The 27,890-nt window shown below is 36.0% G+C and overlaps 1 protein-coding gene across 1 annotated transcript in view; it reads left to right on the top strand.

The window, feature by feature from the left end:
- LOC149078585 (dynein axonemal heavy chain 8-like) overlaps positions 1 to 27,890 on the top strand; it is a 294,865-nt gene that overhangs the window by 193,817 nt on the left and 73,158 nt on the right. The window contains exons 58-64 of the mRNA XM_089241134.1: positions 2,997 to 3,150; positions 12,546 to 12,710; positions 16,822 to 17,048; positions 20,208 to 20,430; positions 20,593 to 20,769; positions 23,071 to 23,238; positions 27,253 to 27,468. Of these exons, the coding sequence (XP_089097260.1) occupies positions 2,997 to 3,150; positions 12,546 to 12,710; positions 16,822 to 17,048; positions 20,208 to 20,430; positions 20,593 to 20,769; positions 23,071 to 23,238; positions 27,253 to 27,468 (1,330 nt within the window). The remainder of the gene's footprint in view (positions 1 to 2,996; positions 3,151 to 12,545; positions 12,711 to 16,821; positions 17,049 to 20,207; positions 20,431 to 20,592; positions 20,770 to 23,070; positions 23,239 to 27,252; positions 27,469 to 27,890) is intronic.

Here is a 27,890-nt window from a genome sequence, read left to right on the forward strand (position 1 = left end):
TGTCAGGAGCAGTCACTCAGCTCCATTAATTCCTCTTCGGTTGATATCTCTGAATTGCTATTAATTTTTAGCTGTTCAATTTCTTCTATATCCGTATCATTGAAACCTTCTCCCCTCACCTGGTTCGCTAATGTGACAATGTATTTTATAATTTCCTTGGAAATTTTCTAGCTGCCTCCTGGTCGGCAGAGGCTTGATTGTAAGTGATTTTGTACATTGCGTAATCAAAATCATTTCTTAAACTTATGAAATCAACCTTTACTTGCATAAAGTTCTGATGAAATAGAAGTTTCACCAGCTCTTTCCTTTATAGAAGAGTAAAATTTTTTTCGTCTTTTAATTTATAATACACTGCTCAAAACAATTAGGGGAGCTCATGGTTTTAACAAAATTACGCAAAGATGTATACCGATAAGTAACATAAAACGAATCATCCATAATTTAAAGCCTAGCAGGAAACGGAAGAAGAAAACTTCATATGCAAATCAAAGTTCATGACGTCAAAAACCAGAAAAAGGAGATAAGGGCAGAAATCGGGATGTTGCAGAAACGTCTGTTTTACTGCCGTAACTGTGAAATTCGATTGCGCAGTATTTTTTTTTTTGAGACAAAGTGACTTGAGGATGTCTCAACAACGTGATTTACCGGAATCCATGGCATGGCGTGTTATAGGCAGACTGGAATCCAGGCAAATACAACATAGTGTCGCGGACGCTGTTGGAGTCGCCAGAAGTGTTGTTGCAAGGCTGTGGAATTGATTCCAAGAAACAGGAAATGTTACACGTCGACTAGGGCAAGGTCTGGCACGCGCCACTACAGCAACTGATGACCGGTATGTACGGTTAACAGCCCGTCGAAACAGAACATAGAATGCTACGTAGCTGCAAAAACGGTTGCTCTTGGCAACAGGACAAAGGGTGTCCAGCCAAACAGTACGTAATCGGCTTCATGAGGGAGGGCTCTATGCACGTAGGCCAATGGTCTGCATTCCATTGACCCCACGCCACCGTGCGGCCCAAAGAAGATGGGCTGCTGAACATCGAGATTGGGAGCAACATGATTGGAGCCAAGTGCTGTTTACAGACGAGTCCCGATTCAGTCTGGAGTGTGACACCCGACGTGTTCTGGTATGGAGGGACAGGGGCACTCGAAATAACCCCGCATTCGTTCGTGAAAGGTCACAATACAGACGAGCTGGTTGGACGGTATGGGGTGGAATCAGCGTAGGCGGACGTACGGACCTTCATATCATTCAGAATGGCACTTTGACAGCCCGAAGGTATGCAGACGAGATACTGCTACCTCATGTCATCTCTTACGCTGGAGCCATTGGAGATTCCTTTGTTTTCCAGGATGATAATGCCCGACCACATAGAGCTCGTCTGGTGGAGAACATGCTTGAAGCTGAAACAATACAGCGTATGGAATGGCCAGCGTGCTCTCCTGACCTGAATCCAATCGACATGCTCGGACGACGCATTGCTGAGCGACCAAGGCCACCTGTTACTGTCTGAGACTTGCAGATTGCACTTCTTGAGGAGTGGAACAGTATTCCCCAAAGTCTGATCGATAACCTCATAGCATCCATGGCAAACAGGTGTGCAGCAGTCTTAGCTGTTCGAGGAGACCACACGCTCTATTAAAACTCATGCATCATGTCTAAACAGTACTTTTTTTTATCGTTTACATGTAAACCAAATTGTTGCCCTAAATCATCTTTTCATGTTTTTTCCATATTTTCAAAGAATTAAAGCTTAATTCCAAATTTTTTTACGTCTTTTTTCTGTATTGCGCATTGATATGCGTGTACTATCCATTGTATGCCAATACGTGGCTGTCTCGCACGGTTTCCTTCACTTTTTTGCTTGCTCCCCTAATTGTTTTGAGCAGTGTATTACAATCAATTGGAATACCTTTTCTGTGGCTGTCTTGACCCACAAAAAACAGTATTTTCTCTATGAGAAACACATGGGTCCCGTAGGCAATGCAAAGTTTTCGCTGCACTACAGCCTCGGCTGATTGAATTTCAGATTCCTATTTCTTGATATATCTCACCTTAGATTCGTATATTCCATATAATGGTGGGCAATAACAGTAATTGATTTATTTTCCCCCACACTCATACATAGGCAATATATCAATTTTTTTTGTAAAGTTTTCACTTTTTTTGTCTTTTTGAAACATTATCAGTAGTATTAGAGAAATGAGCCATCCTAAACACGTACAACTCAAATTTTGTGAACAAAACACGTGAATGTCGATTGCTAGTGTTGACAAAAAAAAAATTTCAATGAAGAGAAAAAAAACAGCGATTACGGGGGGTCAACTGTATTCTCAAACTCTTTGATGTGTCATTATTGTGAGGGTTGACTAAGCATATTTTGTGTGGAAACATTTCTGAAAGTAAAATTCATTATTTAAATGCACAGAAAACTTTTCATAAAATTTTAATTTAAGGACATTTTGGTGAATTTCTTCTTAAAAGTAATCATCTACATATAATTACAATTTGTATGAAAAATATGTGTTTAAAGAGAGATATCATCTCTTTGTTGCTGATAATCGAGACTTGAAAATTGTTGCAGTGAGCTAAATAGAATCGTATCTTGTAACATGTTATTGCTGTTAGGCCGGGATTACACTATTATCAAACTTTTATAGTGTAATCCGGTCTTACAGTGCATTGCTTGTGTCAAGGTACTGTAGTGTAAGTTTTGATGTAGTTTTGTCTTTCCCATTAAAAACAACAATAAGGGAAATAAAAAAAAAACAATAAGTAATTTTATTTAACTATTTAAAAAAACAGTTAGTTTTTGCTGCAGATTTTTTTTTTAATTTCCGCAATTATTGGTTGATTCTAATGTGATCAGTATTTATCATAGAGTCATAATTATTACATTCATCCAAACTGTGAAGAGTGACAACTGTTGAACAATACCACCGTGTTTTATTTTATTGTTAAAAAAACTATATTGTTAAAAAATATATTTTTTCAGAACATATGGCATTCCTAATTTGGAAGATGATTTGAGACTTCTGTACCGTAAAGCTGGAGTAGAGGGTAAAGGGGTCACATTCATTTTCACTGACAATGAAATCAAGGAAGAATCGTTTCTGGAGTATATGAACACTATTCTTGGTTCTGGTGAGGTAAGTTTTTTTAAAATAAAACTATAGACACATGGTTATAGCTGCCAACAACTTTACATTCCGGTATGTTGAATTGCATATTTATAAGGACGCTAATCCACCACCATCTATAGCAGAAGGTTTTTACTCGAAGCTCGTGACATGACTGAAGAAGGTCATCTCACCTATAGCCTTTGGATATAGCAGGCCGATGCATGCGCCATCTTTACCTTTATCCCTTTTGTAGTATATCCAATAGCTATAGGTGAGATGACCTTCAATGACGGCACAAGCTTAGCCTTTTGCTTATAGATGGTGTTGGCCCAGGGTCGCAAGTGCAAAATTTGTAATTGGTTACCAACAACATGAAATTTTAATGTGATTAGGGTGGCAAAATTTAAATAGCCTGCATGCTACAAAGTTATTATTTCCCCCCTCTGGGTATGTTATCAAAATTATTAGTATTTGAGTCTGTGAATGATACCATCATGCATAGGCGTAAACTTGTATCTGGCCCATGGGCCCGAGCCCCCCCCCCCCCAACATTTTTGAAGAGCCAGCTCGGCCTCCAAAAAATTTGAGTGCATATGTTTCGCACACTTGGTTCAGAAAAAACTTTTTGACAAAAAATTTCTCTAAATAGTAGAAATCATCTGCTCGAAATTTCATTTTTTTATTTTTCTTTAGAATCTCAATGCACTTGTTCTGTGACAATAGTAGTCTTATCTCGCAATCACCCCGGTATCCATCCATCCTAAATTGCATCTTCCCAGAGTGCTGCCTGAAGGCACCTCCTGGAGATAACTTGGGGGGAATCCTTTTTCTTGCTAGTACTGTCAGTAAGCTCAACAGCATCTCTTCTTTTGTTGAGTGTGACCTTGGAGATGGGGACATGAGACAACAGAAGAAAAGAAAAAAAGTGGGAGGTGGAAAAGTGAATAACTATTAAGCTTATTAACAAGATCGAAGGCCTGAAACATTTTTTGAGCCTTCACAACAGAGGTGCCCGCATGAAGAAATTAACAATGGGCGGGGAGAAAGCGCTGAAAGTTGCTGGCCGCAGTGCCGTTTTAAGGCATGGGCCCACCTGGGCACGGCCCGGGGACCTCAAGCGAAGAGGGGTCTCACAAAAATGAGATCTGCTTGAAATTTTCGAGAATTTGTTTGGTAGGGTCTCAGAAAAATCAATTGGCCCGGGGGCCCATGATACTCTTAAGATGGCCCTGGCTGGCCGTCCCGTATATACGAGGCTGAAATGCATACGCAGGAAACAGAGGATGCACTGCATGCATTGTTTTTCTAAAAATTATTGGGGAGAGGCTCAGCCAACACCCACTGAAAATTCTCTAGTAGGTGTTGGCTCAGCCCCCTTACAAAATTTATTGGGGTTGGGGGGGGGGCCTAAATAACCTCCACTCCTAGATTCCGGTGCCTTTGATGAGGAATCAAATAAATAATAGTAAAATAAAATTAACATTAAAAAAAAGAAAATAAGAAATGAATGGAAAATTTCAAAGTCCCTGAGCCGGGTACCATTGCATTCTAATACTAGGAATATGAAATTTCCTCCTTAAAAATCAGGGATTCCCAAACTATTTACGTTAGCATAGCATTATAAATTTTAAATATTTCAAGTAATGTTGAAAGGAGGTTAAAGGATGAAATTTGTGGACCCCCCCCCCCCCGGTCCGGCACTTTGGACATTTAACCCCCCCCCCCTCCCTAGTGCAGCCCTGTTTTCAGTACCCCAACACTGACATGGCCAGGGCCGGAACTAGGGATGAAGGCAGTTTTCACAGGCGGGAATCTTGATGGGCTGCTAATTCTGGGGGGGGGGGAAGAAAAATACCGTTTCGATCATACATATTCTTCCCTCCGACAAAAATGATCCTGTCTCTATTGAACTGAGCTTTTGGACTGAGATCTTTCACGAGGATCCCGATTTTTCACAGCGAAGTGCTTGGAACCTGTCATAGGCATAAACTTGTATTAGGCCAATGGGATCGAGGACCCCCCCCCCCACTCAAAAAAAAAAAAGTCGCATGAATACGTTATCCACACCTAGACTAGGAATAATCACGTCAGTACAGTGTATTTCGGCCTTTATACGAAGCTGTGACGTGTAAAAAAAAAAAGAAGTGGCGATTTTTCCACAAAAACTTTTTTTCCCGGCCATTTTTCAGGATGCGAGTTATTTATCGGAAATTACTGTAATTTTTTCTATGTTCCATTGTAAATTAAATTGAGAATTTCTAAAAAGTGTGTACTACTTCTTACTTATGTTATTCAAAATTGTGTTTATTTCAAAATGAAGAATTATTCTCAAGGTTTTAATAAGGTTCCTCCTCTCACGGTCACTTCTTTTTTACGGACGAATTTCTTTTTGTCCCGCCGATGACCGCAAAGAGGGGGGGTTTTACATACCCTGTTTACGTTCGCAGCACTCAGAAATTTTAAATATCTTGCAGCATCTCAGTCGATCTCGAGGAGTGATTTCGATGCTTCCCCCCCCCGACAATAAAATGATCTTCACTCCTAGTTATAGCCCGTCCGTGGCATCTAGTGCAGTGTTTACCAGGGGGGGGGGCACTCAGCGGGCCATAAGCAGGGCCATGGACTCCCACATACTGGAGAAGGGATTCTAGCCTGGAATCTTTGGCGAGCCCCTGAAGCCAAACTCTTCACAGGTAATGCATTCATAGCATGAAAAACTAAAAATGATGGTAATTGTCTTAGGCTCGTAACCAGGCTACGGCAATCGGGATAATGCTTCCGGAACCTGAGCCAAATGGGTGCCCCCCCCCCCCCAAAAAAAAAACACTTATTTTGCACATTTCTTGAAATCTTTGACAGTTTCTTATTCTGCAAAATGAGAAGAGAAGGGGGGGACGAATCCCCCCCCTTCCTTTTTTGAGTATAACCCTTTCGAGGGAGGCCCCCCCCCCCCGAAAAACTCTGCACCACGGCCCCAGCGCCTAAATTTTTGGGAGAAAGACGACGGGAAGAGAAAAGAAAAAAATCAGTTTCCGAAATTGTTCCAAACATTCGAAAATGTTTTTTTATTCCATGTATTTGAGTTGTTTTTTTTTTTCATGATAAAGGGGGCCGCACCTTCTGCAGCTGACAAAGAGCATTTCAATAGCGTTCAGTTTCGGCTGCTGCAATGTAGGTTTTCTGAATACAAGCACTATTTCCTAATTAGAAGGACAGGGAGTGTATAGCGTGTCGCTTACATGGGGAATGCGTCACCTGGAGGCATCTGTCCATATGGGGACTCCTCTCTGAAAATGAAAACTACATTCTTTTTGACGCCGCCAGCGCCAGTCAGGGCTTTGCTAAAAGCTTTTTTTTATTTTTTCTCTTCTGTTTCTTTATTTGCGCTTAATGGATGGTCATCAGTGAAACAGGGACGCCAACAGAAGCGGTTCCATAGATGATCCTAATTGGAATATAAAGAAATTACGGTGGTGAAAAAATCAGCTATACACAGGGTTTGTGGTTCTGCAGAATAAGAATAGCTTTGTTTGGAGCCCCCCTGAAGTAAACGCCTTGTTTTTCCCTGAAAAAACCCCACAAATGTTGAGAAAGGCAGTTCCACAGTATTTTATGGTTTGTGTGGACCACATTCGGTTGTGCATGTACAGTATAACCTTCTGTTAGTAGAATATGTTGTATTACAAGAAAACGGAAAAGTTCCTAGTGATTCCGCACAATTTCCTGACAGAAAAAGTAAGCAATATTAAATATAGCTACACATTTTTGATAAATTCATGCATTTTAAGCATTTTCTTCAATGATAATTTATTCAGAATCTTCAAAAACAATCTAGATACAGTATTTTTTAGGCCTTTCTAATACTTATAATCAATAAAGCGTAGTAAAAGAATTTTGTGTTTCCTGTTAGACATATCAATAAATTAATAAAACTTACTGCATGTTTTTTATGTTTTTCAAACATATTTAAAATTTATCTAAGAAAAACTTAAACTCCATTTGGCTTGCATACTTGGGACAGTAACAATATTTAAATCAAATTTTTATTAAGAAATTTATGCACATAAATTTTTTTTTCTTATTTAAAACCTGATATATAACTCAATATATGAGTAAAATAAATCCTAAATAAGTGAAATGTAATTTGATTGTGAGGGAAATATATACACTGTATCATAAAATATAAATAAATACAGGGCTTGACAAATCAGAAAAAAATGTAATCGCCAGCCAAATTCTGTACGAGCCAAGCATGGTTTTTTCATGAGAAAAGTGTCTTAAATAATCTTTTTTCGACCTTTCTGGGAATGACCTCTTCCCAGGGCCGCAACTAGATACTTTGTTACCTGGGGCAAGCCGGAGTTTTGGCTCCCCTTAGTAGAAGAAACAGTTAAAGGGTGAATTCGACTCCCATTCTGGTTCAGCGTCTCGAGCACCAGACCCGCCTGCTCTCTAGTTGCGGCTCTGCTCCTTTCCATATTGATCGACAGTTAATTATGGAATCAGAAAATTTTGAGCGATCCCTAGATTCTGATTTAGCAATCACATACAGATTTTAGGCAACAATACAGATTTTAGGCAACAATACAGATTTTAGGCAACAATACAGATTTTAGGCAACAATACAGATTTTAGGCAACAATACAGATTTTAGGCAACAATACAGATTTTCCAGTCACCATGGTGACTTGGCGCCTGGGATTTGGTCAACCCTGGAATAAATAAAGATGTATATACTGTATATATTTTTTGGATTTGCTTGCATTCTTTGTATATACTCGTTTTCGTAGCCCCGCCCAGGGATTTCGGGATTCATGAGATCTGGGGGGGGGTACCCAGGGGATCCTGAGTTCGTTATAACGAACTTTTATTGTATTATGAGCAATATTAATTTGAAAAGTTATAAAAAATTAATCTTCCGCACAACTTGAAATAGCACTTATTCTGAAAATTTTTCAATTACATTTCCACACACATTAATGCTAAAAAGAGGTTAAAATTGCGAGGGCGTAGCCAGAAATTTCATTCGGGGGATCAGTGATAGAATAATAGATCTGGTCATCTTAATCCCTCTTTTTTCGGTCATTTTCTCACATTTCGGGGGGGGGCAGACCCCTCAAGTACCCCCCCCCCTCGCTACACCCTTGAAAATATGTAAATGCTAAAAACAGCACTATTCACAACAAATTTATAAATAGTGCAAAAGAAATCAAAAATAAAAAGATTCCTTCTCCACTGGTTTTTTTCATTTTTTCAAATTTTCCTTCTCCCACTGGGTGACCTTTCATTAAATCAAGTTGTATAATAACCAAGAATGGTCACTAAAGCAGTGTTTTCCAAAGTGTAAAATATCGCCCCCTCCCTGGGGGAAGGGGGCAATGAGGGTCCTGAGGGTTGGTAGAAGCTGTGGGTTTAGTATAGGATCCTATGGGTGGGGCTTGAGTTGGGAGAGATGAAAAAGAAATTTTTTTAAAAAGAAGAGCTATGGAACACACACAAAAAGTTTGGGAAACTTTTCACTGAAGCAGCGGTTCTCAACCGGTGCTCCGTGTGCACTTCCCAGGGCTCTGCCACTCTAAGAAAATAAAATAAATTGGTAAATTTGATAAATGAATAAAAGAGGAGACTTCGGGCTCCGCCATAGAAATTTTACACCAAATAGAGGCGACCATTGATGCATATTTGTGTTTGAGTACAGGTCATCATTTGTGGAGATTTTACTGCATTTAGGAAAATATAATGGAACCCTTCCTATACGTCTCCCTATTACGTTTCTGACCTTAATCATTTGCATGACGTTTGACTTCAGTTGCTATACATTATCCCTGTATACAGGGCCTAATTTCTGCAAGGGCAAATGAAGCCTTTATAACTTTGAGCCCCCCAAAATTCAAACAACGTACATTCACTGACGAATTAACAACTTTGACTCTTGCCGCAAGAGCCTCTTAATTCCTGCTTTACCCAGGGCCCTGCCTGTATACACTTCAATTAATCAACGTTTTCACTTCGATTCGAACTCTCAAGTCTTTGGAAAATACCATTTCTATCGAATATCAAATAATTTTTCAATCGGTAAAACCGTGTCGTTGAAATACAATGTTTCCCGGTTTTCAAAAACACATCATGAAAAAACGTTATAAATAAATTATAAGCGGAAAAACTAAGCGGGATCGACTGTAGTTTCTCATGCATATTTTTTACTGAAAAAGCCATAAAATTTAAGATAATTGACTGGTTCAATGGATTTTGACAGGTACTGAATTAATTATTGAACGGCTATGGTATGCTGATAGCCAGGGCCGTTACTAGGATTTTTGTCGACTGGGGCAAATATTATTTTGCCGCCCCCTTATTCGATAATTTTGTAACGGTGTTCTCTCTTCCCACCTAAAACTGCCGCCCCCCCCTAAATTTTGCCACCCGGGCAGTTGCCTCCTCTGCCCTCTTCTCTAGTTCCGGCCCTCTGCTGATAGCAAACATGTACACTGTTAGTTCTTTCTTTAAGAGAAAAATCTTTCAACAACGGAACTCAATACATCATCTACTTTTTGCTTAGATATAGAAACCAAAAGCAAAACGGAAAGTATAGGATGTTTTACAAAAGGTTTAAATAACACTTTTTTTCTGTTAAATCTTGAAATGAATACCGTAAAATTGCTTGAGACTTTAGCAACAGTAATGTTATGATAGTGTAATATTTCTCCTCAAGCATAAGATTTTGGATCAAAACGACAGATTTTTTAAAAATTTATTTTTTTGGAAACGTCTGTAAAAAAAGGGGGGGGGGGAAGTAATTTTCGAAAAAAGTTCCAGTTATACGGTTTTCGCATTTATACGACGCATCATATAAACGAGGTTCCAATATTTGAGCCTGACAACCCCCCCCCCCCCAACATTTTTAATAAGTTTACGCCTATGCCATCATGCATTTTTCTAAACATGAAGTATATATTTTTGTGTGATGAACAGGATCCATTATAAGAGTTGTTTGTGAGTCATAATTGCACCAAAAGATAGGTAAGGATCAGAAACACTGCAGTGCCATTCAGAACATGAGTACTAAAACCTAGGAGGTGAGGCTATTTTAGCCCCACCCGCCCCCAATAATTTCTGAAAAAACAATGCAAAGAATCTTCCCTTTCCTGCATACATGCTTTAGTCCCATACATGCAGGATGACCAGCAACTTTTAGTCTTCCTCCAATGTTTTTTTCATGTCACTAATTCAACTAATTCAAAATGGAATGCACAGAAGGTTAGAAAAAATGTTTGAAAAGAAAAATATTCTTACTGATAATGTGGGTCACATTACCAAGTTTATTATTTCAGTGGCTTTTAAAAAAAACTCATCACTAGTAAACTACACGGATTTTCATTAAATACTTGTTCATGACATTCGAGTTATCTTTTTTTCACTTTTGTAAATTTCTATAATGTATGTATATTATAATGTTATACAAAATATATTTTGTAAATGTTATAATTTTTGCTTCTAAATTCAACTTTAGACTCATAAGCTTTTCACTGATGTCTTGAAATTCACTCTGCATTTGAAGCCTTCAAAATGGTTTATCAAACTTTTCAGTACATTTTACATAATATTTAGTCAGTTCTTTTGACTCAGATCCTTTATTACAAATGACTTGTATCATTGATTCCCTTTTCCAAAATAAAAACTACTTTGAGAAAGTTGTTGACGAAACTGGTAATTGTTGCTCAAATTTGAAATGAGCTCAACTCAGTTTTAAATTTTCTACTTCTTTATTTCTTTTTTATGGAAGAAAAAATAAATTTTGTGCAATCACAATTTGCAGAGCTGCTATTTTTTGAATAAAGAATGAGTTTTTTTATCATTGTTCGTTCTTGAATTGAATTGGAATTTTAGATTCAATATGATATTGATCATTTATTATTTTTGTCCCACTATTGTAATTTTGTGCTTGTGATGGCTAATTAGACCAAGATCTACAGTCTATTGCTGAATCTGAATGGCGGTGAGGGATTCATCAGTAAACTCCAAATACGATATCAATTGATCCAATTGATCAGTTTAAATACGAGATATACTTAGTTATTTTTTTCAAATGGGGTCAAGTATTTCCAAATTACTATTTTGACTTTCTTCTCTCCCTTCAAAAAGTATTCTTTCCTTCCCGGTCTGAAATGTATTCTTCATGCTAATTCATAGCCACTTCTGCTGCTACTATAATTCCTTCACTGCAGGGCCATAGCCGAAATTCATTTCGGAGGGGTACCAAAGTTATAGAACTAGGGCCGTAACTAGATGCTTGGTCAGCCGGGACGAGCACACATTTTGGCGCCCCCTCATAATGTTGAAGGAGCGGTTAAAGAGTGAAATTTGTGCCCCCTCTAGTCCGGTGCCCGGGGCACCATACCCGCCTGCGCCCCCTAGTTGTGACCCTGGATAGAACAGTAGACTTGCGCACGTTACTCCATGTATCAGTCATTTTTTATCATTCTGGGGTGTAGACCAGACCCCCTCATTCCCTCTTGCTGCAGTCTTGTTGTTTCACTGTATCGCTAAAGCACCCTATTAAGGTGAATGGAATTACCTACTTAAGGAAATGTATTTCATATGATATATTGACTGTTCATGTTTTTTCATTATTGTAAGACTGCCATAGTGTTATCCACATAGGCTATATTTATAACAATGAGGTTTATAATAACACAAATAAGGTACGCTGATTGTATAAATATTTTGATGTACAAAAAACAGTAACAACATTAACAGTGGGTCATTCTCTCATAATTGGCCTAAATTGTGTCCCCCCCCCCCCAGCAGTTTACATTAAATATATTTAGCATAGAACTTTTTGTTTTTATCACTTATTTATATTCCGGTTCTTCACAAGTCACCGCTCTATAATTTTGTCTTGAAGGGATTTTTAAAATTTGTTCAAACAAATTTTCATTTCTTAAGTAAATGTCTTTCTTCAGGCTGTCCCCAGCCCATTTTTCAAATTTTAAAATGATAACATATTCTATCTTAAAACAAAAATATATTCTTATATAAAGATATATCAAATTAGTACTTATAGATAATCAAAATGCCACATTAGATTTGCCTATGTCTTAACATTGTTAATCTTAAAATCAAATGTTTTCACTGTGAACTAGGAACAAACTTTACTGCTGACTATATTTTATTTATCAGTAGATAAAAAATTATTTATCAAGTGTTTTTTGGATTTTTTTGGTTGACATTTATTTTTACTATTTTTTTTTTACTTTCTTTGTCTAATTTCATGAGAATTACCCATATGGATCCATTTTAATTGTTAGAAGAAGAGGGATAAATTTCAGAAAAACATGCTTGATTTTTCATTATATATGTTCACTAAAAATCCAAAAATCATTCTGCACTGCATTTTAACTATTTTATTTCTTCTTTTTCAGGTAGCCAGTTTATTCAGCAAAGATGATCTTAGAGACATAATGGAGAGACTTACTCCTATTATGAAAAAAGAATTTCCAAAACGTCCCCCAACTCAGGAAAATCTCTATGATTATTTTTTGACCAGATCAAAAGACAATCTTCATGTCGTGTTGTGTTTTTCACCAGTAAGCTAGTTTCATTTGTTTTTATTTATAAATTGATTTTAATTCACTCTAAATCATTACTAAAATTAATTTATTTTTGCCTTCATAGCAACAAATTTTACTTTTCTGAAGGAAAAAAATTCAAAATTTAAATTAATATTATTGTAGTTTGTATCTCTTTCTAATTTAATGCACAATAAAATCCATCTTTTATTGCTGAATAATGATTTCCCTTGTATAATAAAAATATTAAAATCCTTAAATAAAAATATTTAAAATCCTTAAATAAAAAAATATTTAAAATCCTTAAATAAAAATATTTAAAATCCTTGATTATATATATATAACGATCATCCCTCTTTTATTGTCAAATTTTTTCGTCCCATCAGTGTCCACAAAAGAGGGGATTTTACTGTATGTACACTATTTTAAAATACTATAATATACTCATTTTTGAACACACACTTACCAGAACAGGTTTAAAATGAAGGAAAACAAGAATTTTTGAATTCCCATAGTCAGTAGCATTAAGCTGTAGTATGGTGCTACTATCGCTATAACTAAAAATGGCATCTCAGCAAAAAAAGACATTTTGCATCCTGGAGTATGCAAAAACACAATCTGCAATTTTAGTACAGCATGTGTTTCGCAGAGGTTTTGGCAAATATCCTATTGATCAGGGTAGCTTGATTTAAATCACATGATTTTTTTAAAAAAATCACTGATTTAAATAAGATGCTTTTGATATTTCAAGGAATTTTAAATAATAATTTTTTTAAACTTTGGCAGCTGCTTTTGCGCAGCAAACTCCTTCTTTCGCCAAACACAAGAAGCACCAGTTGATGTAATACAAGTAAATAAGATAATAATATTTGTTTTTTGGGGGTGAAAAGTCAGGTTGTGAAGAATTAATTCTGTTTTTCTCAGATCAAAAATCTTTTTCTCTTCAGTCTTCTAAAGTTTCTTCCAAGAACTTTCTTTCCCATAGAAGTCGTTGAAGAGAGTGCCAGCTGTATAGACAACTTACATTTCCTACCCAACGGCACTGGTTGGAAGTTGCCATATGGCGATATATGACCGGAGTTGGTGTGCAGTGTAGTAGCTGTATAGACAAGATTTTTGTCCCTGGAATGAAATTTACTACTGGTTTTTTTTTTTTTTTTTTTTTTCGTGTACATAGCCAATACAAAATTAAAGGAGATAGTTATGTAGGAATAATTGTTGCAGTTGGGAAACAAGATATGTTTCTTTTCAATAGTAAATAAATTTCAAAAATTATAATAAAAACGTACAATTTTACACAATTTTAATTTCTCCCCCATACTCTCCCCCATACTTTTCAATTATGCTACAACAGAGAGAAATTTTTCATAGCTTTTTTTCATTTTCATAGCAAATTTTTTCATTTCAAATTTTTCATAAGGGATTTTGTACATTCAATGTGATTCTTTTTCAAAGGAGAGTTCATGGGGTTTTGCAGTGATCGTCTATAAGTCAAAATATGAGAACTATACCTGTTATGAAAACTTTAATACACCTAATCTTTAGAATTTAACATTGCTCAGTCATATTTGGACACAATATCTGAATTTAAAATTTATTATTTAAACTTTAGAGAAACAATATTTAAAAAAAATCATGATTTTTATCATCCCTGCTATTAACAAAAGCATTCATAAGTGGTATCACCTATTTGAAAAAACAGGCTATCTTTGTAAAGGCAGAAGAACAGGGAAGCCACATGTTAGTAATGACATTGTTGAAAAGATGAGAGCGAGGTTTATATGCAGCCCAAAGAAATCAATGAACGAAGCAAGTCGTGAACTGGGACTTCCGCAAACAAGCATGTGGCCCTTATTGAGAAAACAATTGCAAATGAAACCTTTGAGGTTGCAGATGATTCAAGCTTTATTTCCAACAGACAAGAAAAAGTTATTGCATTTTCTCAGAAAAATACATGAAAAATATGAAAATGACAATGATTTTTTTAGCGTGCCTTGTATTCAGTGACAAAGCAACTTTCCATATCAGTGGGCAAAAGTAAACCACCACAATGTGCGCATCTGGGGGACTACTACTAAATCACACATCCAATTTGTTCACATTCCTCTGCAGAACTTCTAACGAATTGGTGCATGTTGAAATGTGCATATACGTGTTTTGAACCTAACTTGAATTAATTTGTAGTGCTGCCATCTGCAATCAGTTTTTTAAACTATGAGTTTTTTCTCAACTCATAGTGAGTGAAGTGTAATGAATGAATAATTATACCATTCTAGACCTGTTGTTCTCTGCAGCGAGACTTTTTAACGGGGAGTTTGGCTCGCATTCGGCCTCAAAGTTGGAAATTGCAAAAAACCAACATCAGCCGACCACCACTGCGGCAACGGTAGGATTTGAACCCGGATCCTCCCGATGCGAGTCCGTCACTATGACCGCTCGACCACCACAGCTGCAGTATCTGAGGGACTACTACTACTAAACCACACATGTACTTCGTCCATATTAATAGTATCTGAGGGACTGAAAACCCACGCTATACCATGGAGCATGAATGAGATTCTGCTAAAGTGAATTGTTTTATTCAATTTCAGAGATGAAATTTTATGAGCCTTTTTCATGAAACCAACAGTGAATGGCAACACATATCTTGATATGAGTTCTGGCTGTTTCCGCAGTTAGAGGAGGACTCGAATGATTTCGTCTTTTAACAGGATGATACTCCCCTCTTCACTGGAAGCTGTAAGTTTGTGAATTCCTGAACAGTCTGATTCCTGGTTGTTGGATTGGCCACACTGAAGTGAACATTAACATGCTGTATGACCTCCGAGGCCATACGACATCACACCATGTGACTTTATCTTGTAGGACTTTGTTGAAGACAATGTGTATATGACACCTCTCTAGCATGCAACTTGGATGACCTAAAAACATGCATATGTAATTCTCTGAACTTAGTAACATCAGACATGCTGAAACTAGTTTGTTAGGAACTAGACTATCGTCTGGACATTATCCATGTGACTCAAAGTCATACAGAACATTTGCTATAAAATGATAATATTTGAGTTTTTCTTTTTTTTTTTTTACCTGTTCTGGTAAGTGTATGTTTAAAAATGAATTTATTATAGTATTCTCAAATACTGTACATCATTTTGTGAATAACCCTTCATATTATTGATTGTCACTATGTATGTGTTCAGTATAAAAAAAACGTAATTTTTCAACCAATCTTCAAAAAATTTTGCAGCTTACATTCTTGTTTCTGGTATTATAGTCCCTGTCTATTTTCTCAACGTTTCTGTTGTTGAGATATGACTCAAAAGCTTGATGGCGTGTAAATTTTTACGGTGTTTAATTTTGGGGTCTCAACTAAAGTCTGTGCTGCTGCCCCTCACAACCTGCCATCTGGGTGTGCTGCACCCCTTGCATCCTCACTTAAGCCACCCCTGAGTGAAAACCTTCTTAATGCCCCCCCCCCCTATGCTGCCACTTTTCTTTTTCACTTCAAAACTCTTGAATAACAACCCCTATCAGATGTGGTCACTCCTCTTTTACCAAATTTTCCTCTCTGACCCGCCGTTTCTTGCAAAAGAGGGATTTACTGTATTTAATACATAATATATCAGTCATTTCTCACATGTTGAGGTTGGATGGACAAGATCAGATTCCTCTTCTCTGGTTACAATCTTGGTAGAGTCCCATAAGTCTAATTAGTCCCCTTAGGAGATATCTAAGCCTTTTGCACAGTATGCACAGAAATTTATTAATCTCCCTTCAGCATGTGACGTTTTCTTATTTTATGTCATGTTCTTTAAAATTTCTTTTTTCTTTTTTTTTCAAATTTTCATGGAGCTCCCTGGGAAGTGCATACAGAGCAGATTTTGGGAAACACTTATTTAAACTATAATGGGCAAGACAAGAGTGACACAGTTTTTGATAGTCAAATTAAAATGATATTCATTATAAACAAAGGAAACCATGGGTATAATTGAATAATTTAATAATTTGTTATGGTGTGCACATTACGATTATTTTTCATTCTTTCAAGTTTTTTTTCCAAAGAATGAGTTGGGTTCATATTCATTTTCTGTACTTGTATGAATATATACACATATATAAATTTCTTTAGGCTGGTGAGAAATTCAGAAATAGATCCTTGAAATTTCCTGGTCTCATATCGGGTTGTACGATGGATTGGTTGACCCCATGGCCTACTGATGCTTTGGTCGATGTCTCAAAACATTTCATCCACCCCTTTAAGATAGAATGCACTGATACTGTGAAAGAACAACTAATGATATCAATGGGAGTAATCCATGATGCTGTTTCAGTTCAATGCATAGAATATTTTCAGAGGTAAACATTAGGTCTTGTATGTTTGTATATTCACATTACTGTTGTTATTTAATGTCATTTCTACATAAAATTGTTTTTTCTGGAACAAGATGGCGATTAGTAATGATCAATAATAATCAAATATACTTGGTTACAGGTGAGTGATAGAATTTCTTAAGATATTGAAGAACAACAGAAATTTCTTTTAAGTGCTGAGTTTTATGAAGGTTTTCTTTTAAAATTGTGTAACCACTACCAAAGGTTTCTCTATACTCTGGATCGGGGTGGCCAACATAATGGTTAGCTGCAGCATCAACACTCTGGTGTATTAGCTGCACCCAGAAAACTTGTAGATTTGTGTACAACACAAGCAATTTATTCATTAAAATTTTCCCTTTTGATGTAGTGCATCAAAAATTATTATTTCTTTTGCAAATTAGTCCATTCAATTACATTTATAGTTTTAATTTTACAGACAAAACAGTTTTCTACATTTTTCCGAAATTATTGTCATTACTTACTCCTGATTTGGCGACCGGTGGGGGACGCACAGATCAATTAGACACTCAAACAATTGATTCTTGCACAGGCAGAATTCAAAAAGAGTTTTATTATTGAGATGGTAAGCGTGCCAAAAGCCAATCGTGTGGATAGTGTTGATTATCATGGGTAAACCCATGATGGTACTGAGATAAAATGTACTAGCTTCACGTGAACCAGGCATATTACCTGTAGATGTGAAAGGATGTGAACATGCACCATTACTGGGTGCTACTCTATATCCATGAGATTGCACGGAACCAGATTTGCGATACATGTATTCTTATAACTTGAGTTACCTTCTGGAACAGAATATCAGTATTTTTGGTTTGAAAAAGTGTTAGTCTGCTTCAGTGTGGAATGCCCAACCTGGTATGAAATGGGGTAAAAATGCCCATAACGAACTTTGAGAGCAATGCATGTGTATGAAAATTCAGTATGATGATAACATAGCTAATTACTATCGTCACTAGAAATAATGAATGTAAATAGTCTGATAATCAATTCTGCTGTGGAAAATGATGATTAAAATAATAATAAGAAAATCAATTTAAGGCTCACCCCTGCTCTAGATATAGAGCGGATTTGACACAAATACTTCATATGGAATAAAAATTTATATTAGGGGCCGTTCAAGTATTATGTAAGCAAATTTTTAGCTATTTTTGACCCCCCCCCCTTGTCAGACAAAGTCAGCAAAACTCTGACCCCCTCCCTCCCCCTGTCAGCAAAATTTCGTCATCAGCTCTGCCCCTCTGAATCCTAACCTATATTGGTGGGATCAGAGATATAACAGAGGGAGGGGGCATAGTGGGACTCGTGCGCCCTCCCATGATCAAAATTTTATTTTTTTAATGCAAAAAAAATATTTTTTTTTTAATTGAAATTTCGGAAGAAAATACCTTTATATGTTATTATAATTAATTTCTGTTAATTTCAATGTTATTTGAAGGCTATGTGAGCGCAAAATTTATCTTTAATAAATTCATTGCGACCCACTCTATAGGCCATACAATGATAAATCGCATAAAGACCCTTTGCCCGCGGACTAAATATGACCCCGGGGGGTTATCTGATGCGGCCTGCCCTCCTCAAACCTAATTTTGTAAAAAAAATGAACTAAGCGCCACATCTACAGATCGCTTAAGTGTCCCGTGGTGCAATTCCAGAACATTTAAGCGGCCAGTGGCACATTTTCATGTGTGAACAATGATCACATCAACACTTAAATGACCCGGGACACAGTACCAGAACACTTAAGGGATCCGTGACACATTTAGAGATCCCTTGAGTGACACGTGACGTAGTTTTAGAGCACTTAAGTGGCCCCCAGTGCTCTCTACATCACTCATGTTACCAGCGGCAAATTCTCAGATTATTTAAATGATCCACGGCATATAATTATAGATCACTTGACTGATGCGTGGCACAGTTCCAGATCACTCAAGCAGCCCGGACACATTTCTAGATCACTTGGATCTGCGAAAAATTTAGAGATCACTAAAGTGGCTCTGTAGGGCACTTATCAATGGGGAGGATGTCACTTCAAGTGCCCACAAACTATAGAAAGGTTTATCTCATTTCTGGCGCACAGAGTAAGATGCTGTTAAAAATATTTAATATTTTCATAAAGGGTGGTTGATGACGTAAGCAAAATCCAAACCCCCCCCCCTCCCCCTTGTCATAATAAGTCAGCAAATCGGAAAATCCCCCCCCCCCCATCGATGATGACGTAATACTTGAACAGCCCCTTAGCATCACCTTTCAATGTTCTTTATCTATGAATAAACAGTTTTATTCTAACCTGGTAATTTTTTTGAAGAATTGTCACATATTTCACTTACGTTTAAAAACACTGTTTCTTATATTATCTGGCATACTTATCAAACATAATCTTCAGCCGCTGCTGTATTTCTTGTAAGAAGTAACAAGGTGTTTTTTCTTCATCATTGTGTATCGTAACAGACGCACTCTCTGCCATCGAATCTTTTCTGATTCTTGATTTTCATTTAAACTACTTTTAGGTAGTACATCTTACTACATCTTATAGCCAGAGTTTTTTTTCCCCCCATGTTTTTCAATTTCAGTCATATTTTGACTAACGAAGATAATTTGTTCTTGAATCACATTCGTTAACCAAAATCTTCATTAGCTGAAATGCAACCTATTTCCCATAGGTCTCTATGGAGAATCGTTTAATTTGTTCGAAGTGCGGCTCAAAATCGAAAAATAAGTTTCATGAAACACTAAAGACTCATTGTAAAAAAAATGAAAACTGGTCCGAAGTTGAAATGAACATCTTCATACAGTCGAATCCCATTATAACGAACGGCAAGAGACCGGAGGAATCACTTTGTTAAAACGAAATTCCAGGTTACCTAGCATTGTTTCTATGTAAACTTATTTGGTGGATTTAGAAAGTGTTCGTTAAAATGAGATTTTCGTTATAACAGTATTCGTTAAAACAGGATTCGACTGTAATTGAATGAAGGCAAATTTACAGGATGATAAGAAACCAACAATATTTTTATTTTAAATTATGTACACAACTCGTTTGGTGTCTGTACACCATTTATCTTATATGCAAAGTTTTCAATCGCAGCACAATTGTGAGGCAATCAATGGTCTAAAATGTTTCAGATTCCGGCGCCAAACATATGTCACACCAAAGTCTTATTTGTCTTTCATCAATGGCTATAAAGCAATTTACAAGAGTAAAAAAGATGAGATAGAACAGCTTTCACAGCGAATAAACAGTGGCCTTCAAAAACTTCAGGAAGCAACTGTCAGTGTGAATAAATTGAAGCAAGAATTGGCTATTAAAGAAAAGGATTTAGAGAAATCAACTGCAGAGGTTGAAATAGTATGTATCGTTGTTTATTTCAGGATTAATTTTCATTTTTTTGTTAGAGCCAATGTTGTGCAATAGAACATACATTTTTATCCCTGGCAAATTTGTATTACACTTTCTGAGAGGTTGGCAATTTTTTATGAAAATATTTCAAAGGAATCAAAAATTTTATAGGTGGTTGCAGAAGTGACCGAAAAACAGGCAGCTGCCAAAGTTGTATCTGATGCTGTCCAAGCTCAAAAAGATAAAGCTCAGATTATTGTTGACGGAATAACAAAGGAACAGAATATTGCGGCAGATAAACTCAAGGCTGCAGAGCCTGCTTTACGAGAGGCTGAGACAGCTCTTGAGGTGATTACTCATTTATTATCATTTTAGTGATGCATGTGTTGCAGAGCACCTTCTATATGATCTGTATGTGACTGTGTCAAAAGGATGTATAAATGAAAGTTGTGTAATTGAAAATTTGTTTGACATGAAAGTATCTGGGGGTTGCTCTCAAGTAAAATGCATGCTGCCATTATGAAATTTTTTGTTGCATTTTATGGAAAATTTGCCTTTCAATTTTGAGCAGTGCCTAGAATAAATTGAACAATTTTCCATTGAAACCTATGGGAAATCACCTTTCAGCTAACCAATTATCTTTGTCAGATAAAGAGAAGCTCAACAGAGGCACGTTGTGTTCAAAAAATTATTAGCATCTCCATTCTGCTATAGCAGTGGTTCCCAAAGTATGGGTTGCGACCTGGGGAGGGGGTTTGCGAGAGATTCTCCAAAATAAAAACGTCCAAATAAGAAATTCATTTTTATTTTAAAAATATGTCAAAACTAAAAAATATCTTTACTCAGCTAATTATCATGTATCACACAATGTAATTTTACCAAATGCTACTCTTACAATAATCAATATATGAAGTTAATACTTATACAAGGTGACTCAGAGAGAATCACCCGATTTCAAAATTGTATATTCCTTAAAAATTAAAAATACAGAATGATAAGTAATATATTTGAATAAAATAGAAAATGTCAACATTTTATGAAAAATTTTTGTTAGTGGTCAATTTCAAGTACAGAACTATTTTGAAATTGGACCATTCCTTTTTAATCACCTTGTATACAAAAATCAGAGGAGCATACACCTCGCTACATTTCCATCTTGTATAAGGAATACTAAGTACATCAAACAACAAAATAAATATTTATATGACATTTAAAAAAATATATTGAATATTGTTAAAAGTCAATATCGCCTGATTAAAGCTGAAACAAGCATTCTGAAAAATGTTTTTGGGGCAGCACATTTACTAGCAAAAAATCACAGTGTCCTTGTATATAGGAGCCACTAATAAATTATTATTTATTTGGTCAAAGGGGGCTACGCTTCAAAAAGTTTAGGTACCACTGTGCTGTATCATTTACTTATTTTACTGTCTGTCGCAGTTCATACAATTTCACAAACATTATTCAAGAATCAAACAAGATGACAAAGTAAATATGTCAAATAATTTTTGGGCCCTAGACATGTGTCCTGTTTACATACGCGAGAAAAGGGGCACTAGATGTGCTCATTTGAAGCTCCCAGTAACGCTAAAATCTCCTTGCAATGCCCAGCCTCCTCAAATTTGAGATCCTGATAAGTTCTTTGTTGATCAACATTTGCCATTTCAGACTTTTTAGAATTTTTACAAGCTGCCTCATATATCTTTTGAATGCATTTTCAATAATTTTGAAGCCATTCGTGGACTATATATTGTGACATTTTGCAAAAGAGGACTTTTGACACTCGTTCTCATCACAGTTTTGACATATCTTCACTATTCATAAAAATATTTGGAAAGAAAGTACTTAATAAAAGTCTATAAATGATTTTGGATGCTTTTCAAAAGACAATGAATTTGAAAATATCAGTGAAAGACTCATTAAAGTGATAAATTCTTGCCAAATTGCTATGACTTGAAGTTGTGAACAGTTCAACTAGGGAACAGGTTCCATACCAAGCATAGTCCACGAGTCTAAGAATGACTGTATTATTGTAGCTAGAGAACTATATTATACTCGTAGGTGTTATGTTTCACAGAGCAACTTTTTCATAAGGAATTCCATAGCTTTTAAAACTTCCATCACCATGTGCAAGTTGTTGCTTCTATCAGTGGGAATTTGTTTAACCAATTTTGTGAAGCACAGGCAAGCATTTTCACATTTAAAATTATTATTCACTTGTCACACAAATAAGTTTTGTTTTCTGAATGCAAAAGTTAATCACTTGCTTTTCTCAGTTTATCATAAATAAATTACTCACTGAAACACCCAATAACCATGTCCTTATCTGAATTTGATCTTTGTGGATCGAAATATATATTTTTTTGTACTTGGTATTCTATCCAAATTTGTTTTTATTTTGCTCATTTTTTTTATTACTACTTTAGTGTTTGAAATAATGATCATGGGATATTAAATTAATATGAATCCATCCGAACATAGTTATTTTAAACACATTTGACGAAAACTTAACTTTTTTTCCCTTTGAAAACATGGTTACTTATGTTTGAAAATGTTCTCTCCTACATGTTAATCTTCCATAATGTATAATAACTGCTGATTCCTAATTTAATTTTGAGTCCCATCATGCAACATCTTTCTACTTCACAGACAATCAAAGCAGCAGATATAGCAGAAATAAAGAACCTGAAGAAGCCACCTCATCTGATTACAAGAATCATGGACTGTGTTCTTATTCTGTTTAGAAATAATATGGAGACTATTTCGCAAGACCCAGAAAAGCCGTGTCCAAAGCCATCTTGGCAAGAGAGCTTGAAGGTATAAAACCTTTACTACATTCTCTGAAAATCAGTGGAGAAAAATATTAGAATAAAATGACTTTTTAAGTACTAGAAATGACTTTTTAAGTACTAGAAATGACTTATTAAGACTAATAAAGCAATTATAAATTTTATTATAAAATGTTGATCACAAGGTCTCCAAATTGAGTTTGGAGATTGTCAAATTTGACAATTACAGTTTGATCATTGTCAAATCTAAGGTTTCTAAGGGAGGTCATCTCAGATCTCCAGAAGACTGACTTCCATGGGTGAATTCTGAACTTATATTAATGCAAGCTATATAAACATTAAAGCATATTTATGCAACATGAAGAGTTTACATAATAACTTGGTTAACTACCAGGTTTTTTTAAGTGAGAGACCCTTCTGATCATGAAGAATTATACTTCCTTGTTAAAACACTTTCTAATGACAAGATATTACTTTGTTCAGGGGGTCCTTGATTCCCACAGTATTTTTATCAAAGGTATGGAGGAGTATTCACCAAAGGGGCCTAGAAAAACAATTAGCCTAGTACCCTAGATAGACGTTTAACCGTCTTTTTTCAAGGGGACGAGCAGCATGTATCTAGCAAAGTATAAAATCCACAATTATATTACATCTATGCAAATGAGGCAAGGTATAAAATACCAGTTACTTAAAATAATTATAAATATAGTTAATGTAAATTATAATGGGGTTGAAAAATTCAAATTTTAATCTGTGTAAATTTTATAGTAGGTATGTGTGTTAATTTTGTGTTGTCTACTCAATACTGCTTTTATTTCATACTTCCGTGGAAAATTATTAGGCATTCTATAACAGGTTTCCAACGTATATAAACTTCTCACAGAACCCTTGATGATAATGAGGCTGTTCTATGGAAAAACTCTAATATTTATTCTAAGAATGTGTGTTCCTACTGCCATCTAAACATTATGATAGCCCCAGGGCAAAATGAAAGAGGGCTTAAGCACCATCTCTTAATTTATATATTTATTGTCATAAATCATTGTGCCAGATCTTATTGTAGAAACCCCCTATGCAAATGAGGTCCTCTTGTCCAGGTGAGTCCCATGTAATAAGATGGTGCTGAGCAGGGCAGCTCAAGCTTACCTGCCACCTGGTTGCAAAGGCTCATGTGCCACCACCTAAGGACATAACCCTTCCTTTCAAACTGAGCGCAACTTGGGTCTATCGCCATGGGCAATTTACTGCCTAGTGAGTTATGCCGGAAGTGTAAGTGTATGCACGTATCTAGTTTTGTGTCTGATTTTTCAGTGCTGCCATCTATACTTCAAAAGTGAGTGAAGTGTAACGATTGAATATTTGTACTGTTTGTAGGCCTGTTGCCTTCTGTGGCGAGACTTTTTCAAGGGGAGATCGGCTCACATTTGCATCTTGAACTTGGGAACCACAGAAAACCAACTTCAGCCGACCACCACTGTGGTGACAGTGGGGCTCAAACCTGGGTCCCTGCTATGCGAGTTCATCTAAGGATAACCCTGGCTGGGGGGCTGACAAGACTTTTGTCCAGGTGACACTGGTTTTTTAGTAATACCATACAAAATGTCAAGTGACCATACATCCCACTTCTCTAAAGCTGTCCTGCATTTTGGTTCAGGATCATTATACCATTCTAAATTATGCCAGATAACTGTTCATGCCATGGGCCCCCATATTCTAGAGCAGGGCTCCTAGGCTGGGATTTTTGGTCAGCCTCAGGCCAGATTTTTCACACCCCTCTCCCTACTATAGTTAATTTATAGTGTGAAAAAATAAAAAAAATGAGAAATATCATCTTGGGCCCTCGGGCTGGAGCTCTGTCAGCCTCACTTTATAACAAGGTGACTTTCCTTAAGAAATATATTAAAAAATTTATTTCTGGTGCTCTTGAGCGAGACAAGTAAGAAGCCGAATTTTTCCTTTGCCTTTATTTTACCATTCCAGAAAAATCACGGGAAGGAGAGGGGGCACCAACATGCACACTTGCCTGTTGTTAAAGAGTACATTTTTGTTTCTAAGTATTATGGTCTGTGGCCCTATCCATTTCCTCAATGTCTCCATCGTCAAGTAATGGTTGAAAAGTGTGATGTCATTTCAGTTTTTACTATAGAAAATTTGAAAAAAATTTGATGCTTAAGTACAGCCTAAGCTGCCAGCTTAGTGCACCGTACCCCTTGCATCCTTGGTTAAGCCACCCCCCTGGTCCTAGGTGTACCATAAATTCTGCAATTCAAGAATCCTCACTTCTAGTGTATGAATGAATTTTAAAAATAGTTTTTTTTACAACTTATAATTTTCTGATGACATGGAAAATGACATTTATAAACTTCTGGAGCTTCTAGTTAAAAAATTTGATGTGAAAAAATGTAATGTTATTGTCATCCAAGTGGTCTGATTTTTTTTAACAATATTATCCCATTAAAATTAAAATAAAAAACAACTTTGCAAGTATCGGTAACAAGAAAGTTTTCTTCTATAAGAACCCCAGAACAAAAATCCTTTAAAAAAAAAAGAATACTTCTAACGTGTTCTGTGACAGGTTTTTTTGGGGTTCTGAAAATAGCAACTGTGTCCTGTAGAAACAAATAATCCAATACCATGGAATTCCAGGAAAAAAATCTCTTTTAAAGGTTCCATGGCATTTGATCATGGAGAACCCAAAAACAAACTGTCACAGATCACCTGTTACAAACCCATGTTCTATAAAATGCTGCAGCATTAGAATTGAAAAAAAGTCACTTGTCCCACGGACCAGTGAATACAAGAACCTAAACAAAAAATCTTTTCTAAATAAGGCAGAGATTGCACTATAAACATTTAATAAAAGATTCTTTTAGAAAAATTTAAAAAAAACGACCAATAACTCCATTGGCTACATTCGCTCGAATTAACCGATATGCTTGTTGGTTTCATTTCTCAAGTTTAATAAATGAACCTTTATCAAAGTTTTATAGTCTAATCCTGGCCTAATAATAATTTATCTTCCCAAATATATTGTTATTTAGAAGAGTGATATACTACCAAGGGAATGCAAAAAACTACTAAAAACAATCAGAACTGCAGTCAAACCTTATAAAACCCACCACGGTTGATTCTGTGGCTTTTTTAATGAATAAGTATGGGACTCTGAAGAGCCATTCTTTTTAAACTTCATTTTCAGAAAATATTTTGCAAAATCTATTTACTTAGAAAGTATAATATATTGAATAGTTTTTTTTTTTTCTAAGATTCAAACAGTAGCATTGATTACGATATAACTAAAACAAAATACCTTTGCATAAATGCATGTTTTTCATCATATTCAGCAAAAATAAAGACATTTTTAGGTGTCAAACTGACTTTCGTCGTTTTTCACTACTGGTCCTGAGGACCATCACAATTTTTTTTCTGTGTGGTCAGATTGTTTATTCACTGGTCTTGGAGCGCCAATGATTTTGAATGCTGATGCTGGATCTATAATACTTTGCCGATAGCATGTGTATTAGAAGAAAGTTTTTAACTAAAAGGTTTGTTTTTTTTAAACACAGTATTGCTTCATTCATTATATAGTTGTTATGCTATTACTGTATTTATGATTGAGCTACATATTTGGTTAAACAAACTTGTTATTCTGTACTGTGATTATGTTGATTCACATAATGAGGGAGGAAAACTGTGGCTTTTTTTTTCTAAAATTAAGATTTTTTTTCAAGGGAATGTAATTCTTTCTCCCCGTTCACTATAAAAAATTTAAGTTCTATAAGTGTTTTTTGTTTTACCTAAACTTTTCTGTCAGCTGGAAATCGCCCCCTGCCACCCCTCCCTTGTTCCCACTTTGGCGAAAAAAAATTGTTTTCTTCTTTTTTTTATCTCTAGCCTCTTTTTCATATTTGATGTTTAGATAGTTAATATGGCTGTTAGTTGTTTTAATGTTCATAATAATAGCTAAATAATAATCTGTTTGCAGTTCTATTTCTTTGAATAGTTTTGTAAAGTTGACTACATGTTGATTTATTCTTTGTTTTAGGTCATGAGTAGCGCTTCATTTCTAAGCATGCTGAAGTCCTTTCCAAAGGACACGATCACCGCAGAAACGATTGAACTCTTGAATCCTTATTTTGAGATGGCAGATTATAACAAAGAGGATGCAAAAAAGTCTTCTGGAAGTGCAGGAGGTCTTTTGCTGTGGACCAAAGCAATGAAAGAGTTTTATGCTGTCAACAAAGAAGTTCTGCCTCTCAAAGTAAAATTTTTGTTAATTATGCAACTATGACTCACAAAAGACCTTTTCTTGGGTTTAATTCAAAGAAGTTTTTTAACACATTCCAAAGACAAATTAAAATTTTCTTTTACTGGTTACACACTTAGACCCTGCAATAGAGAGATGTCTTCAGAACGTTGTGGTCTGACACTACAAGCAAATAAAGCCCTTGCAGGAAGGGGGAGAGGTTGATAACCATCGGTAGTCTGGATAAGAGTTCTAATTTGTATTATATGAGCGCGCGCGTGTGTGTCTGTGTGATATATATATATATATATTGCTTTTTGAAATCATATTGGGGGATTGCAATCTATTAAAGAATATGAACTTGTCTCTGCTGTAGTGTGTGAAGTTTGCCAAAGCCAATGATATTTGTGGCATATTTCTTCCATTGTTTGCGAGGG

Source organism: Pholcus phalangioides, unplaced genomic scaffold (assembly GCF_987345545.1).
Source record: "Pholcus phalangioides strain wild (caught in Gottingen) unplaced genomic scaffold, Ppha-v1.0 ptg000013l_1, whole genome shotgun sequence".
NCBI lineage: Eukaryota > Metazoa > Arthropoda > Arachnida > Araneae > Pholcidae > Pholcus > Pholcus phalangioides.